Genomic DNA, 27,382 nt, shown 5'->3' on the forward strand with positions numbered 1-27,382 from the left:
GGCTGGAGCCGCCCTTGGTGTCAGTGGCCTGGATCTCGGGCCCGCCCCAGCTGCCGTGCTGCCTTGGCACCTGTCGGTCGGTGTGTCCTGGAGCCGGTACCCGTCACTCCGTCGGGGCCGGGGAGGGCCATGGTTTCCCTGCCCGGGCCCCCGGCGGCCAGCTTGCTGCGGGTTTTGTTCCTGGGGCTGAGTGCCCTCGGTGAGTGAAACCGGGACCAGAAGAGGCCTTGGCTTGGAGGTGGGGTGAATCTGACCCTGAGGGAGGGTTCCGGCCTCTGACCTCTCCCCTCTCCCAGCCCCTCAGGGCATCACGGACTGGTACTGACTTCTCTCCCTGACATAGCTCCCAGTTTGGGCATGGTGTGTTTTAAGGGAAAGTCGGGGTGAGGGCATAACTGGGATAGACCCTGGTAAGTCTAGGGTGAGTTATTGAACCGTTCCTTACTCACCCCCACTCCTACCCCACCTCCACCCCAGCATAGTCCGATGAGCTGAGCTGCTGGATGAGACACTGGCAAAAGAGCTTAAAGACTTAACTCCAACCAACCCTACCCCTGCCCCCCCCCAACACACACAAGCTGATGCGCAAGAACCCCCTGGGAATTCCCTGGTCCCCGGATTTGACACAGGCACTGCATTTCGTGTCACTTCCCTAGTCCAGATCCTCCCTCTTACCCCCTCCCTCTGCTTCCTGCCCTGGGAATCAGGGAGGTGTCCCAAAAGCACGACCGTGAGGTCATTTGGGACACAGGAAATGGGGAGGGGTTCAAATACCAAAGGAGAAGTGTGACCCCCACAAGAGGTCCACTACTCTTATTGGTTCCCAGAGCCAAAAGGACAAGGGAAATAAGGACTAGAGCTGCAAAGAATTAGAGGGGAAGGGAGCCTTCTAGGATCAAGTATTTGGGGAGGACGCTCAGCCTGTTTCCCAATGTGTCCCCTTTGTACACTCTTTCACTTGCTCTTCAGAGGCTGTCTCGCCATCCCCTTCAAGGATCTAGAATGGGGGTGAAGGGTAATTTTAGCAGGTAAGACTTAGGTTAGAGGCAGCCAAGGCCTAAGAGGAAGTAAGACCTGGAAGACCATGGACTGAAATTCAGCTGCAATGATGGGGGCTGAGATGTGGAGTACCTAACTCCCACCCTGCCCTCTTTAGCCTGGTCCCAAAGGTTTTGGGGCATGAGTATTAGGGTCCACAGGCAAAGCGAAGCTCAAGGGTAGCTCTGGCTGCTGCAAAGTTAGGACAGCTTCCTGCCCCTGTAGGCTCAGTGGGCCTGCTCCAGGGTTCGTCAACTCCAAAAACCTGGCTCCTCTTTCCCCTCTGTCTTGATCATTGTACCTGGCACTTCCTGGCCGCTTCCTGCCGCGGCAGGAGGTCTCTGAAGCAAGGAAGGAAAATCTAGGTTTGCTGCCTGAGCATCCTGGATACCTTCTGCAGCTTGTCTGCGCCTGCCTTTCTTCTGTCTCAGTTATGAATTTGTCGTATTGAAGGCCTTATTCAACGTCCCTACCCGGTCACCTCGGGTGTGGGGGTTGCCAATCACCCGCCGGTCAGGCAAGGGTTAAATGGCGCTCCGGGCCCCTCCCTGGGTGCTGTGATGGGCTCTCCGAAAGGCCCTTCTGCTCCGCGCGCTCCTCCACGGCTGGGCTCCTCTGCCCCTGGGGCGTGAGAAGCTAGCGGGGGGAGTTTCTCAGAGAAAGAGGGAGACTAAAAATAGGAGCCCTGGGGAGCGGGCCCATTTTTGCTCTCCTTCGGCCGTTGCCTGCTCCTGCACTCTGGTCTGAACCGGCCGGAAGGCACACTTTCTTGGGCTGCTCCTGTCTCCTTCACTTAGACCCAACCACCCTCTTTTTCTCTATCAGCGGCTACCGTGGACCCTGGGAGCGAAAAGGGCTGACAAATTGGGGGGCTTCTCCTCCAGCAAACATCCAGGACAGCGGGCGGGAAAGCCTCAGGGCCCTCCGCAGCTCCTAGTTTCTGACCGCAGGCGTGGGTCAGTAAGCGGCGATTAACCAGTATGCAGGGGAGGCACTGGCTAGGTAGGCATGGACTGACTTATGCTGATTTACTAATCTGCAGCGCACGATTTCACCTGTTTTTCACCACTACAGATTAGTCAGTAAGCACAAGTAAGCTGTGCCCACCTTGCTTATTGGGGGCCGCAGGAAGCATTTGCCAAGATCCCCCCTGTGTGCCCATTACTGTCAATTTTAGCCCCTCTGTAGCTTTTGCAAGGTGCAATGGACAAATACGGGACTTCGCTGGGGGACCCCTCCCGGGCCCAGACAGGATTCTCTGCGGAGAGTTTCTGGCTGCTGGGGTGGGATGCTGGAAGAGCCGGCACCACCGCAGGGGCGCGCCGAGCTTCCCAGGCCTGGGCCTTGCTATGGCTAGTGGGCCCACTTCCTAGGGGGGCATCGAACTTCTTGAGGCGGGAGTTGTTTCGCCTGGAGAGCCTCCGGTCTAGCGGCCCCCCCTTCATTGTCTTCGGGCTTATCACTGGGCGCAAGTTTCCTGCCCGGCCCACGGGGACCTGCCAGGAAATGGGAAGGGGGATGCAGCAAAGGCCAAGGAATAGGGGTGGGGGCTCTGTGAAGACGCGCAGCAGGAAAGCGGTGGGGGTGACGCGCATCCTGGCAGGATCAGCTTCCCGGCCCAAAGAGGCCTTCAGCTGCGGCCCAGGAGAGCTGAGCCTGTCTGCGGCCTCTGCCTGCCGGCTGGCCGCCTATTCCCCACGGGGAGGTGGCGTCTCACACCCTAGTGCTAATGGCGGGGGAAAGCGGAGAGTTAGCACCCTCCAGCTTGGCCCGGTACAACCCCAAGGTTATCCCCCCAAAGGACTTAAAACTCCGTTGCCTCTCGGAGGAGCAGAAAGTGAGTGCTCATGGACGCCAAGGCGGAAGCGTTGATTCCATAACCCTCCTGGAAACCAACACTCTAGTCCACCCCTGAACGCTGGACGCTGGACACACGCAGGGAAAGCTTTGTAATCATCAGGAGACCTTCGTTCGCGTCCCAGCTCTGCCCACGCCTCACTGCGACCCAGAGAGGCTCCACCCACATCTCCTGGACCCCACAATGGCCCTTGGGAGTTTTCTGGGTCTCAACCCCCTGCCTTCCTGGAGAAGCCTACCCTTCGGCCCTGCGCGGGAGCGGGGAAGCACCACACTCACTGGGCAAGGCCTTGACTGTGAGCCGCCGCGCTCTTTTCCCCCGGGGCAGTTCAGAAGGAGCCGCAGGGTTCATCGGTAACCCGGAGGCCTCCCAACTCTCTCTGCCCGCCCGCGTGAGAACGCCGGAGCGGGGAACCCCAGCGGCTCCGACCAGCGTCGCTATTTCCCCTTGACTCTGGGGAAATTCGGGGCCCAAGCGGGCTACGTGTGGTGGAAGTCAGAAGTGTTAAATCTTTCCTTCCAGCTGAACATCTTTCCCTTCTCGCTAGAAACCTACCCTCTCTCCTTGGTGCCCAGAAATCTCTGGATAAAAATAAGTGCATAGAAAGGCGTCCTTATCCCCGCTACAAACCCACGGGAGAATAAACTCTGGTGAAACGGCAAGGAGGACCCTGGGTGGGCGGTCCCTGGGCAATCGTCGAGGCCTCCCATGGTGGGGCCTGGCGAGGTTCGTTCCTCCCGTTCGCGCGACTGGCACGACCCAGTCCTCCAGCCCGGGGGGTGGGTGGGGTCCGCCGGTGGAGCGGGGGGAGGGGGGCAGCCTTTGGCGCTCACGCCTCCTTGCTCTGGTCCCCAGCGTCTCCCTCGCAGGCCCAGCTGGAGCTGCACGTGCCCGCGGGCCTCTCCAGGTTGCAGGCGGTGGAGGGAGAGGCAGTGGTGCTCCCGGCCTGGTATGCCCTGAAAGGGGAGGCGTCTTCGGCCCAGCCGTGGGAGGCGCCGTTGGTGCTCTGGTTCTTGGAACGGAAAGGGAAACATCCGCAGCAGGTGAGAGAGAAAAGCGTCTCGGCCTGTGGCAAGCTGTACCCAGTGACTGGGGGTGGGGGGACGTGGGAAAAAGCTGGCAACAAAGGGGGGCGTTCGGGAGGGAAGAGTTCCAGGGAAAAGCCAGTGTCTTCACCGGTTCAGTTTTTGTTCGGATCTTGGAGGTCTCTCAGACGCTTTCACTTTGCCCCAGCTTTCGTTAGAAATCCTGCACACAAAACACCGTGGAAGTGGAGAGACATATTTTTATTGGGGGGTGGGAGTTGTGGGGTCAAGGAAAGGGGAGGAGTTAGACCAAGTTAAACAGCTTTGAAAAGCTGAGCATCTTTCTGTTTGCACCTTCTCTGTGTTTTGCATACCGTCAGTCGCAGCCCACTTCTCAGGTGACTGTAGTCTGCTTCGCTGCCCTTTTTACCTCCTGGGGCGCAAGGGGCAGTCTCCTCCCACAACCTCCCACCTGCCCTCTGTCAGCACAGCAGACATACTCAGAGGCGGATTTACCCAGAGCCCCTCACTGGCACCGGCTCCTTGCAAGGTCCTGGAAAATGTGTTCCCAAAATGTTCTTGGAAAAAAATTTTTTTTCATCTTTTTTTAAGGATGCACCCTCTCGCCCTCCCCCTCCCCCCCCAACATTGTGTAAGTTTCAGTCCCTATAAAACCTAGGTCTACCGGTGCAATCTCCACAGCCTCCTATTTACAGCATCTCTCCGTTTCCGTCATACCGTTTCTAAAGGCTCCAAGTGGGAGGTGAAGAGACAACCTATAGGGGAACAGAACTGTTCTGGGGAAGGGAACCAGGGGTGGTGAGAAGGTGGCTGGAGTGGGAACTGGTACAGGTTAGAAGGGATGGATGCAGGACAGGGGTGTCGGCAGAATACCAGCCTGTGGGCACAGTGAGTACTTGTACTAATGGGGAGGTGTTATGTCCCACTCCAGGTGTTCTCATACAACAATGGAATTGTGACAAGCAAAACTGGAGTATCCCTGGTCTACTCCATGCCCACCAGGAATGTGTCACTTCAGCTGCAGGGCCTCCAGGAGGAAGACTCAGGGTCTTACCTTTGTTCTGTGAATCTATATGACAGTCAAAAAGCACATAGGGGCTTCAGCAGCAAAAGATTAGAACTCGATGTGCTGGGTGAGTGAGAAGCACACACTTTCCAATACCTCCCCATACCCAGGGAAGGTCTTTCTTCCAAACGACCAAGTGTAAGGGTTGGAGGAGGGGCAAATGGAGCCACAAAAGGGAAAATGCAGGTGTGTGTGTGGGGGAGGTGGTGGCGGTTGAGGGTCTATGCGTCCCTTGGGTGTGAGTTTTTATTCTGTCTCCCCTCCCCCAGTTCCTCCAGTTCCTCCATCCTGCCATCTCCAGGGCAGCCCCCGTGTGGGGACCAACGTGACTCTGAGCTGCCAGTCCCCAAGGAGTAAGCCCACTGCCCAGTACCAGTGGGAACGGCTGCCCCCATCCCCCCAGGTTTTCTTTGAACCAGTTTCAGGTGAGGGAACTTCTGGAAACTGAGACTCTGGCTGGGAAAGGGAAAGATGAGAGGTGCCAGATGGATGGGGTGAAAGAAGAGGTGATACTGAAAAATATTGGGAAGAGGAAGGTGAGGATGGTGTGGGGTGAGGGGTTGAGAAACAGGGCCTATCAGTGCAAGCATCCCGTTTCACTCTCACAGACTATACCTGTGTTACCTAGAGGCCCGATGGCCCAGTGGCTCCAGGGTACTGCATTCAGATTCCAGCTCTGCCACTGACTAGCTGTGTGACTTTGTCTCTGTTCCTTGTTTGTAAATTGGGGATATCAATAGCCCTGATATGAACACACCAGCTATAAAAAACATTTTCGGGACAGTTGTAACATTTTTAATATGGACTGAGAATTAGATGCTTTCAGAGAGTTATGAATTTGTTAAGCGTCGCAGTGGGTATTGTGGTTATATGAGACAACACTCTTACATCTTGAAGATTCATGATGAGGTATTTAATAAGTCTAAGCGACAGAAGGGGTGCAGTGGTTAAGAGCTCAGCTGCTAGCCAAAATATCAGCAGTTCAAATCCCCCAGTGGCTTCTTGGAAGCCCTGTGGAGCAGTTCTACTCTGTCCTATAGGGTTGCTATGAGTCCGAATTGACTTGATGGCCACGAGTTTGGTTTTGGTTTTAAGATATAAATAGGTAAAGTATGGCAAAATGTTAACAATTATTGAATCTACTGGTACATATATGGTTTTCATTTTTGTATTCTTTCTACTTTTCATTTGACCATTTTTATAACAGAAAAATCTTTTTGGAATAGTACTTAACCTTATAAATTTGTTGTGAAATTTTAAGGAGTCAGTATGTGTAAAAAAGTTAGAACAGTCTTTGCGTAGAGTAAGCAGCCAATAAATATTAACTATTATAATAACTGGAGCCCTGGTTGGCGCCATGGTTAAGAGCTCAGCTGCTAACCAAAGATGGGCAGTTCAAATCCACCAGGTGCTCCTTGGAAACCCTATGTGGCAGTTCTACTCTGTCCTATAGGGTCACCATGAGTTAGAACCCACTCAACAGCAATGGGGTTTTATTATCATAACTATTTCAGGTAACTCTTCCAATAACATTAAAAAACAAAACCAGTTGCCGTTGAGTCAATTCCAACTCATAGCGACCCTATAGAACAGAGTAGAACTGGCCCATAGAGTTTCCAAGGAGCACCTGGTGGATTTGAACTGCTGACTTTTTGGTTAGCAGCCATAGCACTTAATCACCATCCCTAGGTAGGTCATATTATCCCCATTTTACAGATAAAGAAATGGAGATCCAGAGATACCAAGTAACTTGCTTAAAGTCACATGGTCTATTCTGGAACCCAGGTTTTCTAGTTCCTAGCCCAATGTTCTTTTTGTCTCACCACACTGCCTTCCAGAAATAAACGTAAAAATGGGGTTTTGATTTTTCTGTGCATCATTTCCTTTTAGCCTCCTTTCAGATATCAGCTGGGGGGACTGAAAGGTGGACATGGGGGTGGGTATTGAGCTAGCAATCTTCCAACTGGGAGTAGAATTCAGTATGTTGGCCATCACACCCATTCCCTCCACCAAGGAACAGACAAACTGAGTCTCTAGAGAGGCCAAGGAAGACATCCCAGAGGAGGAGCAGGATTTTTTTTTTTTTTTTGGTGTGTGTGGGAAAGGTGTTCTCTGGCCTGAGAGCTAAATTGTGTCCACAGATGCCATCCATGGATCCTTAAGCCTTACAAACCTCTCTGCTTCCATGTCTGGAGTCTATGTCTGCAAGGCCCACAACAAGGCAGGCAGTGCCCAGTGCAATGTGACCCTGGAAGTGAGCACAGGTCAGTGGGGGGTAAGTGTGGAGAAGAGCGGTCAGTGGGGGTTGGGGGGGAAGGGGTGCTATACGAGAAGGGGGCGACCTGTTTTCTGAGGCCTCTGGTTGTAACAGGATAGGGAGCTTGTATAAATATTTGGTACAAATGGTGACTGGCCACTTTTTGATTGACAGGTGCCCCTTCACAGGGAAGAAGAGAGAGTGTTTCTGGTGGCAACAGGAGTACTGGGGTTGGAGAGGGGTAGCAAACAACTGGGTGTTCTGACACCAAGGCTTTTCCAGGGCCTGGGCCTGCAGTAGTTGCTGGAGCTGTTGTGGGCACCCTGGTTGGATTGGGGCTGCTGGCTGGGCTGTTCCTCTTGTACCATCGCTGGAACAAGGCCCTCGAGGAGCTAGCCAATGATATCAAGTAAGTGTTCCTGGTCTTTACTGTGATGGGGGCTCTCCTAGCTCCCCTTATGGAACCTGGGAATTCAGGCAGCTCCCATCTAATGGAAAGGTTTCAACTTAATTCCTCTGAGCAGATTTTAAGGGAGAGGGAGAGGAGGGTTGAAGTGGGGCAGGAGAGTAGGCGGGTGGGTAAGACAAAGTGTGTAGAAACCGCCCCCCACTCCACCTTCTGACCTCTTATTACTTCTTTGACAATTAGGGAGGATGCCATCGCTCCCCGGACCCTGCCCTGGCCCAAGGGCTCAGACACAATCTCCAAGAATGGGACTCTTTCCTCTGTCACCTCAGCACGAGCCCTTCATCCACTCCAAGTCCCTCCCAGGCCTGGCGCATTGACCCCTACACCCAGCCTCTCTGTTCAAGCCCTACCCTCGCCAAGGCTGCCCAGGACAGATGAGGCCCACCCTCGGCCAATATCACCCATCCCTGGTGGACTTCCTTCCTCTGTCCTGAGCTGCAGGGAGGCTGTGCCCGTGAAGGTACCTGCCCAGAGTCAGGCTGAGTCTCTGGTGTGATGGCCCAGGCACTCATTGGCTAGGCTACCTGGTTTCTCTCCTTCCTATAGGGGTCGTCCTAGCACCAAGGCCTGAATCTTGGGAGGGTAACACATACTAGACCAACAATCCTTTGCCCCCACCTCTCTTTATGGGAAAACTGAGACTTACTTACTAAGACTCTAATTTGTAGGAGGTAGAAGGAGAAGAGGCAGTGGGCCTGGGGTTAGTAGGTGCCTCAGCTCTCTCTTCCGCCCTACCCAATGACTGCAGCTGAATGCTGATGAGATTGACTATTCCCCAGGGCCCTGCTGGGGATTGCCAGTCAAAAAGTCCTCCAGGCTACCCTGCTCTGTCCCCCACCCCTATCTAACATCTTCGTCTGCCCAGCACTCCAGCTCCCCGCATTAATATAAATTGTCTTGCTGGCTTGGTTGGATTTTTGTTGGGGAAGGGGATAGGGAAGATATTTTTTAAAAACTAACTTGAAACGTGCTTTTGTTTTTGTATACATCAATAAAAAAACTGTGTTCGTATGCAACATGAGAGTAAAATTGCCTTTACGAGCTTGGGATTCCCAGGAGAAGGTGAGATTAAGGACGATTCAAAATGGGTCCCTACCGAGTTGGTGTACACAGGACAGCTTCTGCACCCAGCAGCAGAATTCACTAGCTCAGGATGGAGCCTTTAAAGTGGCCACTCGCTGTTAGGTGGAGAGGTGGAGGGACAAAGGCTGTGGAGACTCTTCTTGTTGTTAGTTGCCATCCAGCCAATTCCAACTCATCGCTACCCTGTCCATGTGTTCAGAGCAGTACTTCTCCATAGTGTTTTCAAGGCTGTGTGTAACCCTTCAGAAGCAGATTGCCAGGCCTGTCTTCCTAGCCCACTCTGAACAGCAAGGGTATGAACTTGGTGTCCTTTCTGCTGGCGCTTGGGTATGCCTCCCTTTTCCTCAGAGTCCTTTCCCTTCAGATCTCCAGCTCTGATCCTTTCCCTTCAGGGTGCCCACCACCCCAAGCCCAGCCTCTTTTCCAGGGCCTGACAGCTTTGAAAATTGAGCAGATAAGGAAGGAAGCAGGAAGCACTGGTTAGAGTGAGACCAGAATTGAGCCTCAAGGAGGGAGGAGCATTTCCTTACCTGTCGGTGCAGGCCTCTCACCTTGTTTGCTCTGAGATAGCCAGTCTGGCTCCCCACCAGCTCCTGACCAGCACAAGGCAGCTGCTGCCCCTTGGGCGTTCCCTTCCTACCTCTAGACCCAGGCAGGCTGACTGACCAACAGACGGCAGGACAGCAGGTCTCTCTCGGCCATGGCCCGGCTCCCTGGGCCTTTCCTCTGCTGGGCTCTGCTGGGCTTCGTCTCCATAAGTGGTGAGGAGAAGGGCGAGGGTGAAGCCGGGGTGTGAGCCGAGGCCGAGCTTGCCTGAGCTCCTTCGGGCCTGCTCAATCACCCAGTCAGGGTGATGGGGCCGGGGCGGCGGGGGAGAGGGGGAGAGTCGGGGAGGGAGAGGCAGGCAAGTTTGGCCTCTCAGAGCCCAGGGTTAACTACTGGAGGACTATTGTTCTCCTTGCCCTCACAAACACACCTTCATACCTGGCTCAGTTTCCGTTCTTTCACCCACAAAAACCCAGACGGGGCCCCTCCCTCCCGGAACCTCAGGTTTGGAGAAGGGAGGGATTCAGAGCAGGGGGTTTCACTCTGGGGACGGGATCCCCAGCCTCTGCTGTGGAAGCCACGGAATAGGTTGGATCCCCAAGATTACCGGGATCTGGGTCCGGCCTCCACTTCCACCGCAGCCCCTTTCCGGGAGTAATCTGAGCGCTCCCTTCCGCGGGTCTCCATCTGCGTCGCCAGCCCCGGGGCTGGCCGTGGAGGTGAAGGTGCCCGCCGAGCCGCTGAGCGCGTCCGTGGGCAACACCGCCGAGCTGACCTGCAGCTACACCACTTCGGTGGGAGACAACTTCGCCCTGGAGTGGAGCTTTGTGCAACCCGGGAAACCCATCTCTGCCTCTGATCCCGTGAGCTGGGAGTAACCGCGCCTGGGTGGGGACCCTCCTCCCACCTGTTAGAAGGGTTGGCCCAGAGGGGCAGGAACCCGCCCATGGTCGGGAGGGTGCGTTTGGGGATCAGCATGCTTGCATGAAAGGTAAGTGGACTCTTCCAGGATCTTCCTCAGAGCTGCAGTCTGCTCCATCCTATATCACCTGTTCCTCTTCCTTAGCTCCTATATTCAACTCCCCTGTGTTAGCGCAGTCCCAATTTCAGGTAATGTGACAATATGCTGTCCCTTCCAGGAATATTATTATTATTTCCGCACACAGAATGCCATGCTCAGCTGAAAGCAGTGACTCTAGTTCATTCAGCATCTGAAAGAGGATGGCATTTCATGGTTCTCGTTATAGGGTATCAGCTTCCCAGGGCATCCTATACCCACATTTATGAGCAAGGATTATAGAGTTGGTGCCAGGCAAAAAAAGGCACACATGTGTATCATTTGCTTCTTCCCAGATTCTGTACTTCACCAATGGTCATCTGTATCCAGTTGGTTCCATGGCAAAGCGGGCCAGCCTGCTTCAGAACCCCCCCACAGGAGGGGTGGCCACCCTGAAACTGAGTGATGTCCACCCCTCGGACACTGGAACCTACCTTTGCCAAGTTAACAACCCACCAGATTTCTACACCAATGGGTTGGGGCTAATCAACTTTACTGTGCTGGGTAAGGCCGGATGGGGACCCACTAGCCACCCACGTACTCTGAAAGACTGCTCTGGCCCTGTTAAATCTCCCAACATCCTAATTCCAAGCCCAAGCATACAACTCCATCAGGGACTCCAAAGGAAATTGCTCCTTCCCAAAGTCTTCTAAACTAGATGGTCATACTGTAGTTCCAACCTGCACAGAGTACCTCCTCCCTCAGGCTGTGGTAACAAAGGGTCTGAGAGAGAAAGACCCTCCCCCAAACACAGGGATCTGAGTCATGCCCCCAACAGTTCTATTCCTGTCCACAGGGAACCTCCCATTCATAGCTCAGATTCTGTCCCTCCCAAGGTAAATGCCAGAGAAGGGGAGTCACCGTTAATGGAACACGGATTCTATACCTATTTGTTGGCATCTCCTTAACTGAACATTGGCTTTGGGTTCAGGGCTTCCATCTCACCCTGAACTAGAGCCTGCGTGGGGGGAGCAAGGAGGTAGTGTATGACAGTTATATTCAAATATCTGAAGGGCTGTCAGGTGGTAGAGATTTTAATTTCTCTTTGGGGGCACAAAGGGCAGGAACTGGGACTGACGGGCAGATAATATATTAACACAGATTTGGCTCAATATGAGAAAAAATTTTCCAACAATCAGAATTTCCAATAGTGGAAATCACTTCCTGGAGATACAGTGATGTCTGAATAGGAAAAAGAAAAAAAAAAAAATCCCAAAATAAAAAACCAGCTGCCATCCTCCTGGAGACCCCATGTGTGTCAGTGTAGAACTGTGCTCCATAGGGTTTTCAATGGAAGTAGATTGCCAGGTCCTCCTTCCAAGGCACCTCTGGGTGGACTTGGACTTGAATTTTCAACCTTTCTGTTAGAACCAAATGCTTAGCTGTTTGTGCCAGCCAGGGATGCCTGTCTGAATAGAAGTGGAGCACTATTTGGTAGGGGTGTTGAAGCAGGATTACAGCACTTAATGGGGCCCGGGTTGGAAGACTGCTAAGGTACTTTCTGTGATTGCCATTGCAGTGCCCCCCAGTACCCCCGTGTGCAGTCAGAGTGGTCAGATCTCTGTGGGAGGCTCTGCTGCACTCAGATGTCAGTCTTCTATGGGAGAGCCCAGGCCAGTGTACAACTGGGTGCATCTTGGATCTTCTCCTACACCTTCTCCTGGGAGCATAGTACAAGGTAAGGGCCCAGCACATCAAGCAATAGGGGACTCAACATCTAGGCAAACCTGGCCTCTAAACCCCACACCTCCATGTTACCATTTCCATGGCTGGGAGTATGAGACAAAGCATTACACTCTTTTGTTGCCTTTTCCGTGGCTTCTTTATTGTTCCCTCCTGTCTGTCTTCCCGCACACTCAGTGGTTGGGTGATCCCGGGAGCATTTTCCAACCTAAATGTACTCCCGACATCCAGGGAGAAGGCAGAGGGCTGGGGGCATTTGGATGATCCCCACTAGTCTGCTTTTCGGGGGGGTTCTTTTAGATTTCTTAGGGTCATGAATCCTTTCCAGACTTCTTACAAGGGAAGTGAGGCAGTAGCATGGACTGGTTTGGATCATTTAGCCAGTTTCTTTAAGGAACCATATAACTAGCTAAGAGCTGTGGCGTCTCAGCTTTCTCATGCTGGTTCCAGTTGCCCTGTCTCTCCCCTCAGTCTCAGCCCTAGCAAACTCCTTTATCAACCCAGGACACTCCAGTTCCCCTCAACCCAGCATTATGCTCTGCCTATTTTATTGGGTAAGGATTGTAGAAAATATTTGGGTCAGTTTAGAATTGCTCCAGGTGATGAAGTTTCTAGCAATCAAGACTTTTACTCCCAACCAGGAACCTGACATCAACCAGTAAGTTCTCACCCCAACTCCATTGCACGTTTCTCAACCCTTCATATGTGCGCAGCACCCACCCCCAATGCAGCCGTGCAGGGTGGAACGAGAACAGAGGTTGCAGTGGCTTTGGCACCTCCTGTCTCCGCCACCTTGGACCAATTGCTTCCCTCCTCTGAGCCAATCTCCCCATTAATAAAATGAGGGTAATCGCTTCCCGGCAGGATTGTTGTAAGAATGAAATGAAATATGCTTTACTCATAGTAGGCTTCCAGCGCTCGTTGAATCAGTGATGAAACACTTCCTCTTCACCCTCTAGATGAGGTGTCTGGCCAGCTCATTCTCACCAATCTTTCCCTGACCTCCTCGGGAACTTATCGTTGTGTGGCCACCAACCAGCTGGGCAGTGCATCCTGTGAACTGACCCTCTCTGTGACTGGTAGGGGACTGTAGGCAGAAGCTGGGCCAGCAGGATTGGGTTGGGGAGGCTGTACGAAGCTGTCTAAGGAAGGGCCAAGGAAGCCCTGCTGCGCTGAGAGTCCTGTCTTTCCTTAGATCCCTCCAAAGGCCGAGTGGCTGGGACTGTGATTGGGGTGCTCCTGGGCGTGCTATTCCTGTCAGTTGGTGCGTTTTGCCTGATTAGGCTCCAGAAGGAGAGGAGGAAGAGACCCAAGGAGACATATGGGGGTAGTGACCTTCGGTGAGCAAGAGAGCTGGGGGGTGCAGAGAAGAAGGAAAGGGCCTGGATTAAGCAGGTGCCTTCAGCCCTTAAGTGCAGTCTTTAGGGATGTTTAGGGGTAGGAAATGCTGCTCAGCCCTGGGGTTTGGTGGGGGCGGGGGAGAGGTGGGCAGCAGCATGGCCTATGTATTGAGTGAGTGAGCAAGGAGTGCAGGGTGGAAGGGCTGCTTCACAGGCTGACGCAGGGATGACTCATTTTGCAGGACTGTCCTGCCCTCCTCATACTTAAAAACATTTGCTTTGCAGTTTCACCTACATTGCTAGCTTGGGTGGTGGGAGGTGGATGCCAGGAGCTGAATTTGCCCTGTTTATAAACGGTCTAGTTCTTTTGTTTTTAGTTCTTTTGTGTGTGTGTGTGGGGGGGGAGGCAGTAAGAAAAGGAGAGGTGAAAGTTGCCTCCATCATCCTCTTTGGCCACTAATCCTGAGGTTCCGAATGGGAATCAGAACAGTGTTTCTCCAAATTTGGTCCTCAGGTGGCCTGGATGGAAATCACTAGCAGCTTGTTAAGCATTTAGGTTACTAGGCCACAGCCTATCCCTCCTAAAGCAGAATCTGGGTATATGTGTGTGGTTCGGGGTGGGGGGGGCGATGGGGCCCTAGAATGTTCATCTTTAACCAAGTCCCAGAGAAAATTCTTATGTACAGTGAAATGTGAAAGCCCCTGGGTTGGAGGATGGAGCCCTCTGAGGGATGCTTGGCCTTCACTAAGAATTTGCCTCTATTCATCAGGGAGGATGCCATTGCTCCTGGGGTTTCTGAGCAGACTTCTATGAGGGCCAATTCTAGCAGTGGGCTCCTGGAGAGACCCCCGTCTGCCAGCACTGTGACGACCACCAAGTCCAAGCTCTCTATGGTTGTCTGACGTCCCTCCCTCCTCTCTGAGGGATGAAGGGGAATATCGGTAATTAAAGCCGTTGGGTACCATATTGTCTCCCTCTTCTTTCTGCAGGTGCATCGAATTCCTTTAGGGGCCGCCGAAAGGGTTTACCAGTAAGGGAAGGAAAGGGCTTGAAGTCCCAGAGGTGATGCAGTAGGCAGGAAGTCTGACTGGGTCAAAGTGGTCAAAGGGTTTATACCTGGGTGCCCCACTTCCCCACCGCCCTCCACCTTTTTGGTCTAGTGAGACGAGACTCCTTCAAGTTCTAAGCACTGGCCTTACGCACCCAAACTCCCTCCCACTGGCACCCTCTGAACACTTGGACATTCCTCTTTATTGTTTACATTCCAACCCAGCACAGTCACATGCACACACAGAGATTAAAAACCTTCCAGCCACACCCCCAGGAGCCCGGTGGGGGCGGGACCAGTAGGGGCAGGGGCGGGGCTGCAGCAGACTCCTCCTACCGAGCCTCCCAAGCTCTGCGTTTGCTTAAACAAGAGAGCTGAAGAGGCGGCTCTCTGGGTGCGCTGAGGACAGGGGTGGGCAGGTTACAGGCTGCTAGTCCTGGGGTTCAGAACAGGAATCAGAATAGTTACAGGCAGGTGGAGGATTGGGGTGTGAAATAGGGACTTCCTTTCCAATCATGGCAGGGGGTGAATTAGACACCATGAAAACTCTTTTCCCCTCTCTCCTTGCCCCAGATCCAAATCTCTGGGGCTAGGCTGGAGCAGAAACAGCACAGAGCAAGGCGCCCCCTTAATCTGCGCACTGAACCAAATGATTTTTGTTGTTTTTGGAAGTAAGCCTACTCGGGTGACGCTTAGGGCGCCCTCCGCAGTGCTCGAGGGGAAGCACACAGAGGCTGCGGAGGCAGAGTTGCATGCTGAGCGCCTGGAGAGGTGGGCGGGAAGCAAAAGGAAGATTTGGGAGCGCGGGATTGGGGCCTAGGGTGGGGAGGAAGGGGGAATGGGGACCATTCGACTGGAGTCCATTAATCTGGAGAACTAACTAAAAGAGTACGAACTTGGCCACTCCGCGACGGAGCCTGCCTGGGAGGAGTCTCTGGGGACGCAGCGGGGCTCCTGAAGCTGGCGGGTTGGTGGGAAGGAGGGGATCACGAACACGGCAGGGAAGTCTCGTCACTGCGAAGGGAACGCGCCATCCATCTCTCCTGGGGAACTGAGGAGACAGAAGGTCTGAGAACTTGCCCTCTCCTCCGTACCTCCTCTTCTCCCCCACCCCAACCAGTACACCAGGGAGGGCAGCGCCTGAGGGCCCCAGTCACCCAGAACTCCCCATCCCGCGTCACTGAGCTAAAATGAGCCCTGCGGCAGGTATGTATGCACGCCGCGGTGTTTGTGGCCATCGGCCACGTTTGTGCAGCCACACCGGGTTGCTTGCGCATCCGTGTCAGTCCAGGTGTGTGTCCCGGTCGCCGCAGCCTCAGGCGTCTCGGTTTGGGACAAAACCCGCAGGCTCAAGGTTCATTTTCCCTGGCTGGGAGGCGGTGAGGGCGTGCCGAGGGAAGGGGCTGGGGGATGTGGTCCTTTTCTCCCACTCAGGGCTCCCACCCTGCCACTTCGGGGTTGTATTCTTTACCTTCGAAAATGCTCAGTTCTTCGGTCCAGGTGGGGCAGAAGGGGGAAGGTTGGAGAGAGAGAAACAGATGAAATCTGGGAACCTGAAGTACCCCCAGCCTCCTCCACTCATCCACCCCGCAATGCGGATTTCTCGCCCCCGACCCTTAGCTGCCCCCACACTCCTCCTGCACCCGGCCAGGCCGCCCTTAGTCGTCCCTTGTTCCTTCGGAGGAGAAGGAGGGGCCGCTCTCCGCGGGCCTCGAGTGCTGGGACGAGAGAGCCTCCCGGCCGCTCGCGCCCCGCCTCACCTGGTCTAGTCTCCGCTGGGGCCGCCGCCCGCGCCTCCCCGGGCGCCCCCAGCTCCGCCCGGCCCCCCGGGGCCCGGGGCCTTGCGGCCGCGCTCTCCACTCTTTATCTTCTTCCGCGCCATGTGGCCCCGGAAACTCGCCTGGATTTTGGCCGCGGCCGCGTTGGCACCGGGGTCGTCCAACGGGATGTCTAGAATGTCGTCGTCCGGTTTGGAGCAGGCGCTTTCCTGGGGGCGGGGCAGGAGGGTTCTTCTGGGGTGAATGGGCCGATACCCGAGGAGACCCCGCGGAATCGGGTAGGAAAAGAGCCCTGGAGGATTGAAATGAGGGCGACGCAAGAGTGGGAGCGTGGGGAGGTGAGAGCGCCAGTCCTGGAGAAGGGCTAAGGCAGGAACGAGCGGGGTGTGTGTGTGTGTGTGTGTGTGTGTGTGTGTGTGTCCTAGGCAGAGGCAAGGCAAAGAAATGGGTTCGGGGCTAGGTGGACACAGTTGTGCCCCCACATCGAAACCCAGGAAAGAAAAGTGCATGGTGGGATGGGATCGGATTTCGGGGAGCTGCTGAGCTGACTGGAGGGTGGGTTTGAAGAAGCAAAGAAAATGGCATCTGGGATTCCCTGGGAAGTGGTGGAGAAGAGTCGGCAGGACAGTCCCTTGTCTGAGTGAAATCACCCCAGAGCTCAAAGCTCGAATCAGGGTGGGGATGGGGCCAACCCTCAGTGAGTCGCCTCCCCTCATCTAGGACTAGAGGCCCAGAGACTGATTTCCCATTGACTCCATTTTGTACTGCTCTCCAGGATGAATTCAAACAGAGAAGAGATGGTCTGGAAGAAGTGACAGAGAAAAGGTTTCACTCTCAAAAAGGACAAAGGAAAGATAAGGAGAAGAGGGGGGCTCTTTCTATAATATGCTCACGAAGAGGAAAGGAATTACAATAATAGCTACCATTTAATAGCTTGCCTTGTTTCAGGCACCTAAGAGTTCTACAAGCATTATTTTATTTAGTCCTCACAACAAAGCTATGGTGTACTTTTTGTTAATCTTGTTTACCCATAATAAAATGAAGATTAGTGTTTAGAAACCTACCTGGGGACACACATAGTTAGCAATGGATCTAAGATTCAAACCCTTGTATACCAGAGTCCAAAGTATATTCTGAACCTCTCTTCTATAGGATGAGGGGCATTGGTAGTTCACTGGTAGAATTCCTGCCTTCCACGTGGGAGACCCGGGTTTGATTCCCAGCCTCGATTCCTGGCTAATGCACCACAGTGAGCTGTCACTTGGTTTGTCAGTGGAGGTTTCTGTGTTGCTATGATGCTGAACAGGTTTCAGCGAAACTTCCATGCTAAGAGACTAGGAAGAAAGGCCTACTGATCTACTTCTGAAAAAAATCAGCCAATGAAAATCCTATGGATCACCAGTCTGATCCAGTTATCCATAGAGTCACCATGTGTTGGGGGTCAGCTGGTCAGCAGCAGCTAACAACAACTCTATAGGATAAGAAAGTGCAGTCATGAAAATGAACTGAGGCTCTACTACTTGCTGTCTGGTCTTGGGCAAGTTATCTAATCTTTTCTTGGCTCAGTTCCTTCATCTGAAAAACCAGGGTAATAATATCTACCTCTATGGATTGTGCAGAAGAGTAACAACACAATATGCCTAAAGTTTCTGGCACATTGTAGTTGCTCAATAAATGGTAGCTATTATTATGATTCTTATAAATACTCAGTTGAAAACAAAATAGATGTTTTTGTAGGTCAAAAGTAGTCATAGAATAACAATTTCACACAGATCGACCTAGGAACAATCAGACTCATCCCCTTGCTCCAAAATAGGTTTCTATTTCTCCCACAGCTTGACCTAGCTGAGAGTAGAAGGGGTTAGGAAATTGATGGTATGGATTTCAGAAGCAAGGCTCTGGAATGGAGAGGGACTCAGCCCCCGGGGGCCCTCTGTTGCTTCACGTCACTCACAGCATTAGTGTGGGTTGGGATGAGGATAGGCACTATGGAGTTAAAAGGGCATTTCTCCTGTGATCTGCCCGTAGGGCTTCTGGCAATTTGCTCACATTTTTTGCTTGAGGACTTCCACTGTTTTGACTGTCTTTTTCTTCTAGGGCCCGAGATGACCCAAGGTCTCAAAAAGTTAGTGATTCATTTTCACTATCCCCTGCCCTGCCATCACCCATCCAGTTCATTCAGGCAGAATGGGTATGGTTCTGCTGTCTTCAGCAGGGCTACCTGATCACTACCCCAGCTAAGGTCTGCTCCAGGAGCACAGGCTGCTTAAATTCCACACGCCCAAGACCAGGTGGGAAACCCTGGTTGCTTAGTGGTTAAATGCTACGGCTGCTAACCAAAGGGTCGGCAGTTCGAATCCACCAGGCACTCGTTGGAGACTCTATGGGGTAGTTCTACTCTGTCCTGTAGGATTGCTATGAGTCGGAATTGACTTGACAGCAATGGGTTTTTTGGTTTAAGCCCAGGTGTGCAGATGTCTTCCCCTCCCTTGATCTGTCCTTGCCATGCTTCCCAAGGCTACCTCATTTCCTGGGCTCCAAAGTTCATTTTGCACTCAAGATGCTGACAAAGGATTTAAATACATTTATAAGGAGTTACCAAGAGGCCGATGTGGTACGGAAGCATTTGACATACTCCTTTTGTCTTTCCCAGGTCTAGAGCTCTCTCCCTGACATCTTAATCCCCACCTAAGATCAGAAACAACTCCTTTGGGTTCCTTGATTCTCGGAGCTCACGCCTTTCTTGGGATATTGGCAAGCTTCTCTTCAAAAGAGGACAACAACCAAAAAACCATTCCTGACCCACCTCCCTCCTCAGCCTTGGCAGCTGTGGAGGAGTAAGAAAGGTGAGTGAAGGAAGGGGTATCTTCCCCAACCACACGAAGACCCACCCACCCCAGCTGGATCCAGAATGGAAACCTGGGACAACAGGCAAAGTCACCCCCGACTCGCTGCTGTTCCCCGATACCAGCTCCCTCTCCTTCTAGCTGAATTCTCAAGGCAGAGGTGCTGGGTGGCCTGTCTACAGGCAGAACTGAAGGGAGAGTAAAAGCAAGCCTGGAAGGGGCTTGTTGATCACAGGGCCGGGGCTGATGCCTTCCCAAGCCAGGGTTTGATGATGCATGCCTGAGGGCTTCTTATGAACTGGGAGGCATCTGGGAGGTGGGACGGAGGCGGAAAACACGCTGGTTGGCAAAGCAAGGGCCATGGCTTCTGGTTCCAGCTGGGCACATCACTTCACCTCTGAGGGCCTCAATTTCTTCAGCCACTGCAACAACTTGGCCTAGATGAACAAATTCTCCTTCAGTTCTCAAATCCTAATAGCTTTAAGAATTACCACTTGTGTGCCAGGCCCTGTGCTAAGCACTCTGCACACATTACCTCATTTAATCCCTACTTTAGGAATCAGGAAACTGAACCTCAGAGACTGTTGTATAGAAGCCTGTGCTGTTAACCACTGCCTCAGGGCAGATCATCAGTTCTATGAATTCATTTGGACCAACGAAGCTGCTCAAAAGAAAAGTGGAGGATCCAAAAACATGTGTCTTTGCCTTTTCATATTAACTGAATGCAGCAAAGTCATATATATGCGGCTTTGTAAATCAGAAGGGGCCCTGACAGTGCAGTAGTTAAGCGCTTAGGTGCTAACCGACAGTCGAACCCACCAGCCAACAGTCGAGCCCACCAGCCGTTCTGCTGGGGAAAGATGTGGCAGTCTGCTTCCATAAAGATCACAGCCTTGGGAATCCTATGGGGCAGTTCTATTCTGTCCTGTAGGGTCACTATGAGTTGGAATCGACTCAATGGCAATGGGTTTAAGTTTTTTTTTTTAAGGTTTTTCCCAAGCCAGGTCAGGTGGTCAGGGAAGAGAGTCCCAAAGTGAAAAATGAAGAGGGACCTGCCTCTAGCCACCAAGATGCATGCTTTTCTCTCTGCAGTCCCAGCTCCCTTCCAGCTCTGAGCTGGATCCCTGATGCTCAGCCTGCCACAGAATGGGGTAGGAAGATACCCCAGTCCTGATGCTCTACCCCCACCCACTGCACCCCTCACAGTGGATGTCTCTCCCACTCAGCCCTTAGCCCCTCCAGACTTAGGAGCAAGGATGAAAGAGGAACGCTCATGTCCAGGGTGCACTATAGGAGGCGGCCCAAGATATTGGGCCACTGGGATAATTATGTATTAGCTTCCTGTGTACTGCAGGCATGGGCAGCCTCTCCTTTTTTCAGGAAACCCTCATTCCAACAAAACCTACCAATCCCTCAATATGGCTTCCTGGACACTCACAAGGTCTATGCAGACCGACCTACAGCCAGGGACCCAACAGCCTATCTTTATTGCTCCTGCAGGCACTAGAGAACACATGTTACGTTCCTTCTTGGATTTCTTGGATTCTTTGTTCACTCACATCTTTCCAGACACTATGTCTCGTGGCTTTCCTTCTCCATCATTCTTCTCTTCTCAGCAGTACCCCCCACTATGCACACCCCTCCTTCCTCCTCTTATATCCCAGAACCTGTGACCCACTAATTTTCTCTACATTACGAAACATTGCTGGGGCTGAGGGCCTCTTCCCTGGGGAAGCCCAGGAGCAAGAGTCCATTCCTCCTTTCACAACCGATCCCTTCCAGGTGAAGAGCAAGTGGAGAGAAAAGACTGGAAGGAGACATGTTATCATGGCTTTTCTCCAGATGGCGGCATAGTCCATGACGGACATTTTTCTTTTTTATACTTCTCTCTAGTTTAAAATTTTTCTTTTATGAGCCTATTACTTTTTTAAATAATATTTTATTGTGTTTTGGGTGAAAGTTTACACAACAAATGAGGTTCCCATTTAACAATTTCTACACAAATTGTTCAGTGACATTGGTTACATTTTTCACAATATGTCAACATTCTCATTATTTCCGTTCTGGTTGTTATGAACATATAATGAGGGAAAAATCTTAAATATTTAGAGTAGAGGTTAAAGTACAACTATTTGAATCAGACAGGGCTATGTTTAAGTTCTGCCTCCTTGGGCAAATCATTTTTTAAATCCCAGTTTGCATGTCTGTAAATGACCTATTGCACCAGACAGATCTGATGCAAAAGATCTCTTTAAGTGTTAAAAAGCAAAGATGTCACTTTGAGGACTAAGGTGCCCCTGACTCAAGCCATGGTATTTTCAATCACTTCATATGCATGTGAAAGCTGGATAACGAATAAGGAAGACCGAAGAATTGAGTTTTTGAAGAATATTGAATATACCGTGGACTGCCAGAAGAATGAACAAACCTGTCTCGGATGAAGTATAGCCAGAATGTTCCTTAGAAGCGAGAATGGTGAGACTGTCTCACAAACTTTGGACATGTTATCAGGGGGTACCAGCCCCAAGAGAAGGACATACTTGGTAAAGCAGAGGGTCAGCAAAAACGCGTAAGACCCTCCAGGAGATGGATTGACACAGTGGCTGCAACAACTGGCTGAAACATATCGATTGTGAGGATGGCGCAGGACCAGGCAGTGTTTTGTTCTGTTGTATGTAGAGTTGCTTGCTACGAGTTGGAACTGACTTGATGGTGCCGAACAACAACAACATCTGTAAAATGGGGAAATAATACCCATCTCCCAGGATTGCTGTAATGATTATAAAGTACTAGGCAGTGGGTTTAGGCACACAGAGTCCCTGGGTAATACGAATAGTTAATGTGGTTGGCTGCTAACAGAAAGGTGGGTGGTTGGAGTCCACCCAGAGGTGCCTCAGAAAGAAAGACCTGGCAATCTACTTTTGAAAAATCAGTCGCTGAAAACTCTGTGGAACATAGTTTTCTACTCTGACACACATGGGGTCTACATGAGTCAGAATCAACTTGACAAGGGCACTGATTTTTTTTTTTTTAGTCACATGGTAAGCATTCACTAATTGACAACTATTATTGATACCAACAAGAGTTAAAATCATAATAACCATGACAACTTGCCACTAAGCTCTCTGTCTCTTGATGAGATGTAGGGACATCTCAGCACTTATAGAACTGGGCTATTCTTTCCTTCCATATCACACTATTTTTTTTCTTTTGTACACCATGGGTGGGAAGCTGGCAAATTCAGTAACTTTTTGTATCATTAGCTAGGTTGACTGAATGCATGGGAATACAGGGCTTCAAGTCATCTTTTTCTATACTTAAGGGTCAAAAATAGATATTTAAATAATACAGTTTATATTTACATTTTAAAATATAATTTATTATTTAAATATCTATTTATTTTTGAAGCCCTGGTGGGGCAGTGGTTAAGAGCTTGCCTGCTAACCGCGGTTAGGATGCACCAGCTGTTTCTTGGAAGCCCTATGGGACAGTTCTACTCTGTCCTATAGGGTCGCTATTGAGTCGGAATCGACTGGACGGCAACAGGTTTGGTTGTTTATTTATACACTCACACGTACGTATTTACTGTATTCGTATGAGCCAGGTCCCAGGTCCTGTGTCAGGCGCTTTCATAGCAAGTCACCTTAACAGCAGCCTACCTTCCCGTTAGGCACTTGCTGAATCCAGGTTCCCGTGTGGGCGTGACAAATCACATTCACTTCCTTCCCTCGCCAGCAGGGCTCTTCCGCGGTCACTTCACCCAGCCCCCTCCAGAGCGAGAAGGCGTTGGGGGCAGGACCGACTCCTCCCCAGAACCACATTGACTAGGTTCTTTGCTGCTGGACATCACGACTAAACTAACCGATATAAACTGCCTATCCCACCCTAGGCTGTACAGGGCGCTTAAGCAATTGTCAGAGGTGATGAGGATCAATTTGTCCGCCCACTGACAGTGGCGGCAGTGGGATGGGGAATAGGGGTGGAGGCCGAAAGCTAGGGGGAAAGGAATCGCCGTAGCTTCTCTAGGCGACCGTTTCCAGCAGCTGCCTGGGGGAAGTTCCTCCTCTTGTCTAACCTGCAGCTTCCCTGCTGCAGTCTGAACCCTTGGAGTCTACCCTGGACTCTGCAGCACGCTGCCGAGCTCCCAGTCCAACTAGACGGTCTGGCGAATGGCGCTGAGACGCCCCCGCAGGGTGGGCAGCATTCTTCCTAGGGCTTCCGAATCAGGCGAGCGCCTTCCGACACCCCCACCCACGTCTCAGCAGAGACCCCTTATTGCTCCTCGTCTTCTGCACCCACTTCCATCCCTCACTCGCCCTCCAGGGGGTCCTCAGGTGCCCTTTGCCCCACACCAAGCTGATTGCCCGCCCCCCAGGCCCTTTAACTTACGGTGCAGCAGTCCATGCCGATGTTGGGGTCCTTGGCTGGGGCGGAGGTTTGTGCGGGGCGGAGGTTTGAGCAGGGCGGGGGTGGGGTCTGTTTGAAGCTGGGTGGAGACTCTGGGGCTCTGGGACGCCCGCCGACCCTCGGGGAACCAGCTGCTCTCCTCTCCGGTCCTCTCTCCCGCGCTCAGCTCTGCTCGCGAATGTAACCTGAACCCCACGGTTCGGGAGCCAATCAGGAGAAGCCTTTGCCCGGGTGGGCGGGGAAACTAGGTGGAGGACCACGCCCTTCTTCGGCTCCCTCCGCCTCGCTCCTCCTTCTGCCCCAACCCCTCCGCCTACACGCTTCTATCCATTCCTCCTACACACCACATCGTCTCCAACTCTATCCCCTTGCTTGCCTAACGGCCCACTGCCAGGCAGACGTATGCGGAGCAGGCAGAAGGAGGGCCCCGACGTCCTGGGCACAAATACACTCACATCTGGGCACAGCATCCCCGTCCCACCCATGTCTAGAAAACAACGCACCCCTCACCCACCACCCCACACTTCCACACCCTGGAGGCCCTAATATGGCTCCCTCTAACATCCCTCCGCCTCAGTCCACAAAGACGTGCTTCCGCAGACGTGCAATAAAAAAGTCCCCTCACCATTCCTGCGGTAGAACAGGGGAACTTACCGGTTAGTTGGGTACACAGCTCACAGGCCCTGCATGTCCATATAGGATTCTCCCAGACTCACTGAAAAGTGCATTTTTCTCAACATGCAGGCACATTTATTCTGCAGATACAACTTGTGAAAATAACTACGCAGACCTTACACACACACCCTGTGCAGATAAATGCAACCGCCTTATGGGACACACACACAGAGGCAATCACCCTGACTATAACGAAGATGTCTGCATTACACAGCTGCCTGCCTGCCTGCCTATCTTTCCATTCATCCTGCACCAAACAGACAAAACTTACGCGCAACACCAATTTTGTATGCGTTCTTCTACAGACTTAGGAGAAACCTACCCTCTGGACTCCCCATACCAGATGCTCCCTAACTTTTTGATCCACTGCTTCAGGATAAGACAAAAACTGGCTCATGTCACCCTTGTCCCTGAGAAGAAACACACCTTAAATGCAAACAAGAAAATTTCAGAAGTAACTGGCTCTTTGGGTCCACGATGGAGGAAGGATGTGGGCTTTGTGAGCAGCTGGGAAGGGGAGATGTGGTGGATCATCTAGGAGCGACAGTCTGTCACTTTTGTGGTCCCCAATCAGCCCTAACTTGTAGGGCACCGGAGCTGGCTGCATATTATTATGTGGCGAGGGTGGGGCATCTATAAGATAACTAGAAAGAAAGGCTTTCTCAGCTAAGGTCCAGAGGAAGGAAGGATGGCTGCTGCTTTAGGCCATGTTGACTGAAGTAGATCAACCCGTTGCCATCGAATCCATTCCGACCCATAGTGACCCTACGGGACAAAGTAGAACTGCCCCACAGGGTTTCCAAGGAGAGGCTAGTGGATTCAAACTGCCAACCTTTTTAATTAGCAGCTATAACTCTTAACTACTGTGCAACCAGGGCTCCTAAAATAGACCAAAAAAAAAAAAAAATAGACCAAAAGGGAGGGGAAAATGACTAGTGAATCTGGGTGGGACAGGGGATCCTGAAACACCAGTAGAGTAAATCCCCAGCCCACTGGCCAATCATAGCATGACTGTTACATGCTTCCTTCCAACCAGACAGTTTAGCCAGAGGTTGTGCTTACCAAAGGGAAAGTGAATGGGACAGAGATCTGGCATCCAGTCAGGATGGAAGCATGTTTAGTCAGTTTGGGGCCCCAAGCTGAGTAGGATGCTGGCTGGGATTCCAGGGCTTGGGGTGTCGGGGTGTCTCTCCCAGCATGTTTGGGACCCACCCACCCTTGTAACTGAAAATCTGTTCTCCAATCTGTCTCTGGCACATCCTCTATCCTCCACCTCCACCAAATGACAGAGTGTCCTGGGTACTCGGACCCTTGCACATCTGGGGCTGTAGTTTGTGCCAGCTCCCACTGGACATCAATGCTAGAATCCATAGGGCTGGGGGAAGGAGGAAAATGGGCACAGAGAGGATATGAGGCCTGGACTCTGTGCTTTTCTCTTCCCAAATTAGAGCTGAGGAATTTGGGATTTGGTGAGTTTGCAGTAAAGTCTCCCAAGTTGCTAGGCAACATCCCTCTGCAAGCTGCGCTGCCTCTGGGCCCTTCTTCCTGCTGGTCAGAGCTGAAAGGGGGAAAGCTTTACAGCCTCCCCCCACCCCCGGACTCCCACACAGGCAGCACAGCCCTTCCCTCTTCCTGAAAAACACCTTTGCGTGGCAGTCCCATGGGAGACCAGATATGGCAGCTGGCAGTTCCATCCACCAAACAATCATTTCAGCAACAGCTCACTCAAGGCACCTATGCAAAACTGTGAAGGGCCACAGTGCTGGCCCTGAGGGATGGGCAGGCTCTGAGGTGAGGAAAAGATGGACAGAGAGGAAGGCAGAAACCTGAATGAGAAGACACATACTTGTAAACTCAGATACCCAGAGGCAGAAGCAACAACACATGACGCCTCATATAAATGATACATACATGTAGACCCAAAGGCACAGACACACACACACATACATCCCCAGAGACACATACTTTTACTGACAGCCACAAAGACATGCATGGAAGTGGACCCTTCACCACTGAGTATCAAGGTCACACATTTCCCCTGGTGGTGCTCCAGGATGGTCAGCAAGATGGCTGAGTGGGACTCTGAGCCACAGACTCTTGAATAGCTGAGCTAGAAAATGGACAGTTATAGGGTAGAATGCCTAGGTATGGGTGCTTTGAGGAGCAGGCAGCCTCACTCTGGAAGGCTCTGGTCCTTGGCAAAGCAATGCCAGGTGGCACTCCCCATGTTAGACTGCTTGTCTAGGGCCTAGGTGCTGAAGGCCAATTTTTGGAGTGTAACCTATTAACCAGCTGGGCTTGGACCCCATAGCTGTCTTTCAGGACTCTGAATTTCAACAACTCTCCTCTATATTCACCAGCCCCCATCACTGTTGGAAGAGAAGAGCGTCAGAACTGGAAATGAGAGGACCTCCTGGAGGGCGGGATTGAACAGGACGCTATGGGGTAGGGAGCATAGAAGAGAAGTCAAGGCAGCCAGAGAAGGAGAAAGTTAGACAAAAGAGAGGATACAAGGTGGATTACTAGGAAGCTTCTGAGATCCGATACAGATCCTTCTTAGGACAGACGGAGGGGGATTTGGATAGAGCTGGTCCTAATAAGAGAGAACTGTCAAGGTACATGGCAATCTATTTGCCAATACTTGTGGCTTCCCCTCCCAGGAGTGAGTACTTTCTGAACATAGCATCCCAGCTCAAGCCCACAGAGGTACCCTACACTAAGGAAGGGGCTGGAAAGTAGGAGGCCTATGCCATTGGTGGAGCTGATCTGGGGGCTTCTTAGGTCAGGATTTTATCGATTTGAGTGGAGAGAGTGGGGGTAGCAGGAAATACAGTTTTCTCTGCAAATATTTCAGCTTTTGCTGTAGTAGTATTTTTAGCAACTTGGTTGGCAGAGGCGGAGCCTGGGTACATTTTTAAAGGGGCCTCTGCCAGACTAAAGGCCTCCTCCCACCCTCACCCCACATGTCATAAAGGAGAGGTATAGACGGTTCAGAGGGTACATTCAGATTTAAAAATCAGGTTTGCTGGGCATTAGGCAGCACCTGGCAGCCCGGCTCTCTCTGTGAGGCTTCATCTCTGTTAAGTCCTCTTTATCAATAGGCATTATCAGTCACCATCAGCAACCTTATCATTAGTAGCATTGTCAAGAAGAGTAAATATTTCTTGAACTTCTGCCATTTGCA

The 27,382-nt window shown here is 52.0% G+C and overlaps 3 protein-coding genes across 4 annotated transcripts; 2 read left to right on the forward strand and 1 right to left on the reverse strand.

The window, feature by feature from the left end:
* Window positions 1-9: 9 nt before the first annotated feature.
* Window positions 10-8,719, forward strand: ESAM (endothelial cell adhesion molecule). Its single transcript, XM_003417431.3, has 7 exons — window positions 10-199; window positions 3,752-3,939; window positions 4,874-5,075; window positions 5,278-5,433; window positions 7,150-7,272; window positions 7,548-7,674; window positions 7,915-8,719. Exons 1-7 carry the CDS (start codon window positions 130-132, stop codon window positions 8,228-8,230), a joined length of 1,182 nt encoding a protein of 393 aa, XP_003417479.1. The 5' UTR covers window positions 10-129; the 3' UTR covers window positions 8,231-8,719.
* A 160-nt stretch (window positions 8,720-8,879) lies between these two features.
* VSIG2 (V-set and immunoglobulin domain containing 2) lies at window positions 8,880-14,600 on the forward strand. Its single transcript, XM_003417432.4, has 7 exons — window positions 8,880-9,578; window positions 10,063-10,226; window positions 10,717-10,924; window positions 11,940-12,098; window positions 13,063-13,182; window positions 13,299-13,443; window positions 14,214-14,600. The coding sequence occupies exons 1-7, from the start codon at window positions 9,518-9,520 to the stop codon at window positions 14,344-14,346; spliced, it is 990 nt and encodes a 329-aa protein (XP_003417480.1). The 5' UTR covers window positions 8,880-9,517; the 3' UTR covers window positions 14,347-14,600.
* Window positions 14,601-14,677: 77 nt separating this feature from the next.
* On the reverse strand, window positions 14,678-24,519 carry NRGN (neurogranin). Of its 2 annotated transcripts, XM_064268917.1 has the most exons (5): window positions 24,178-24,519; window positions 23,506-23,708; window positions 16,253-16,479; window positions 15,964-15,981; window positions 14,678-15,543 (listed from the first exon to the last, which is right to left on the reverse strand). In XM_064268917.1, the coding sequence occupies exons 2-3, from the start codon at window positions 23,518-23,520 to the stop codon at window positions 16,258-16,260; spliced, it is 237 nt and encodes a 78-aa protein (XP_064124987.1). In that variant the 5' UTR covers window positions 23,521-23,708; window positions 24,178-24,519; the 3' UTR covers window positions 14,678-15,543; window positions 15,964-15,981; window positions 16,253-16,257. The 2 variants fall into 2 exon arrangements, with proteins under 2 accessions (XP_064124987.1, XP_023412863.1); XM_023557095.2 differs by having other exon boundaries at window positions 23,506-24,519.
* Between the last annotated feature and the right edge of the window lie 2,863 nt (window positions 24,520-27,382).

The sequence above is a fragment of the Loxodonta africana genome, chromosome 15 (assembly GCF_030014295.1).
Source record: "Loxodonta africana isolate mLoxAfr1 chromosome 15, mLoxAfr1.hap2, whole genome shotgun sequence".
Lineage (NCBI taxonomy): Eukaryota > Metazoa > Chordata > Mammalia > Proboscidea > Elephantidae > Loxodonta > Loxodonta africana.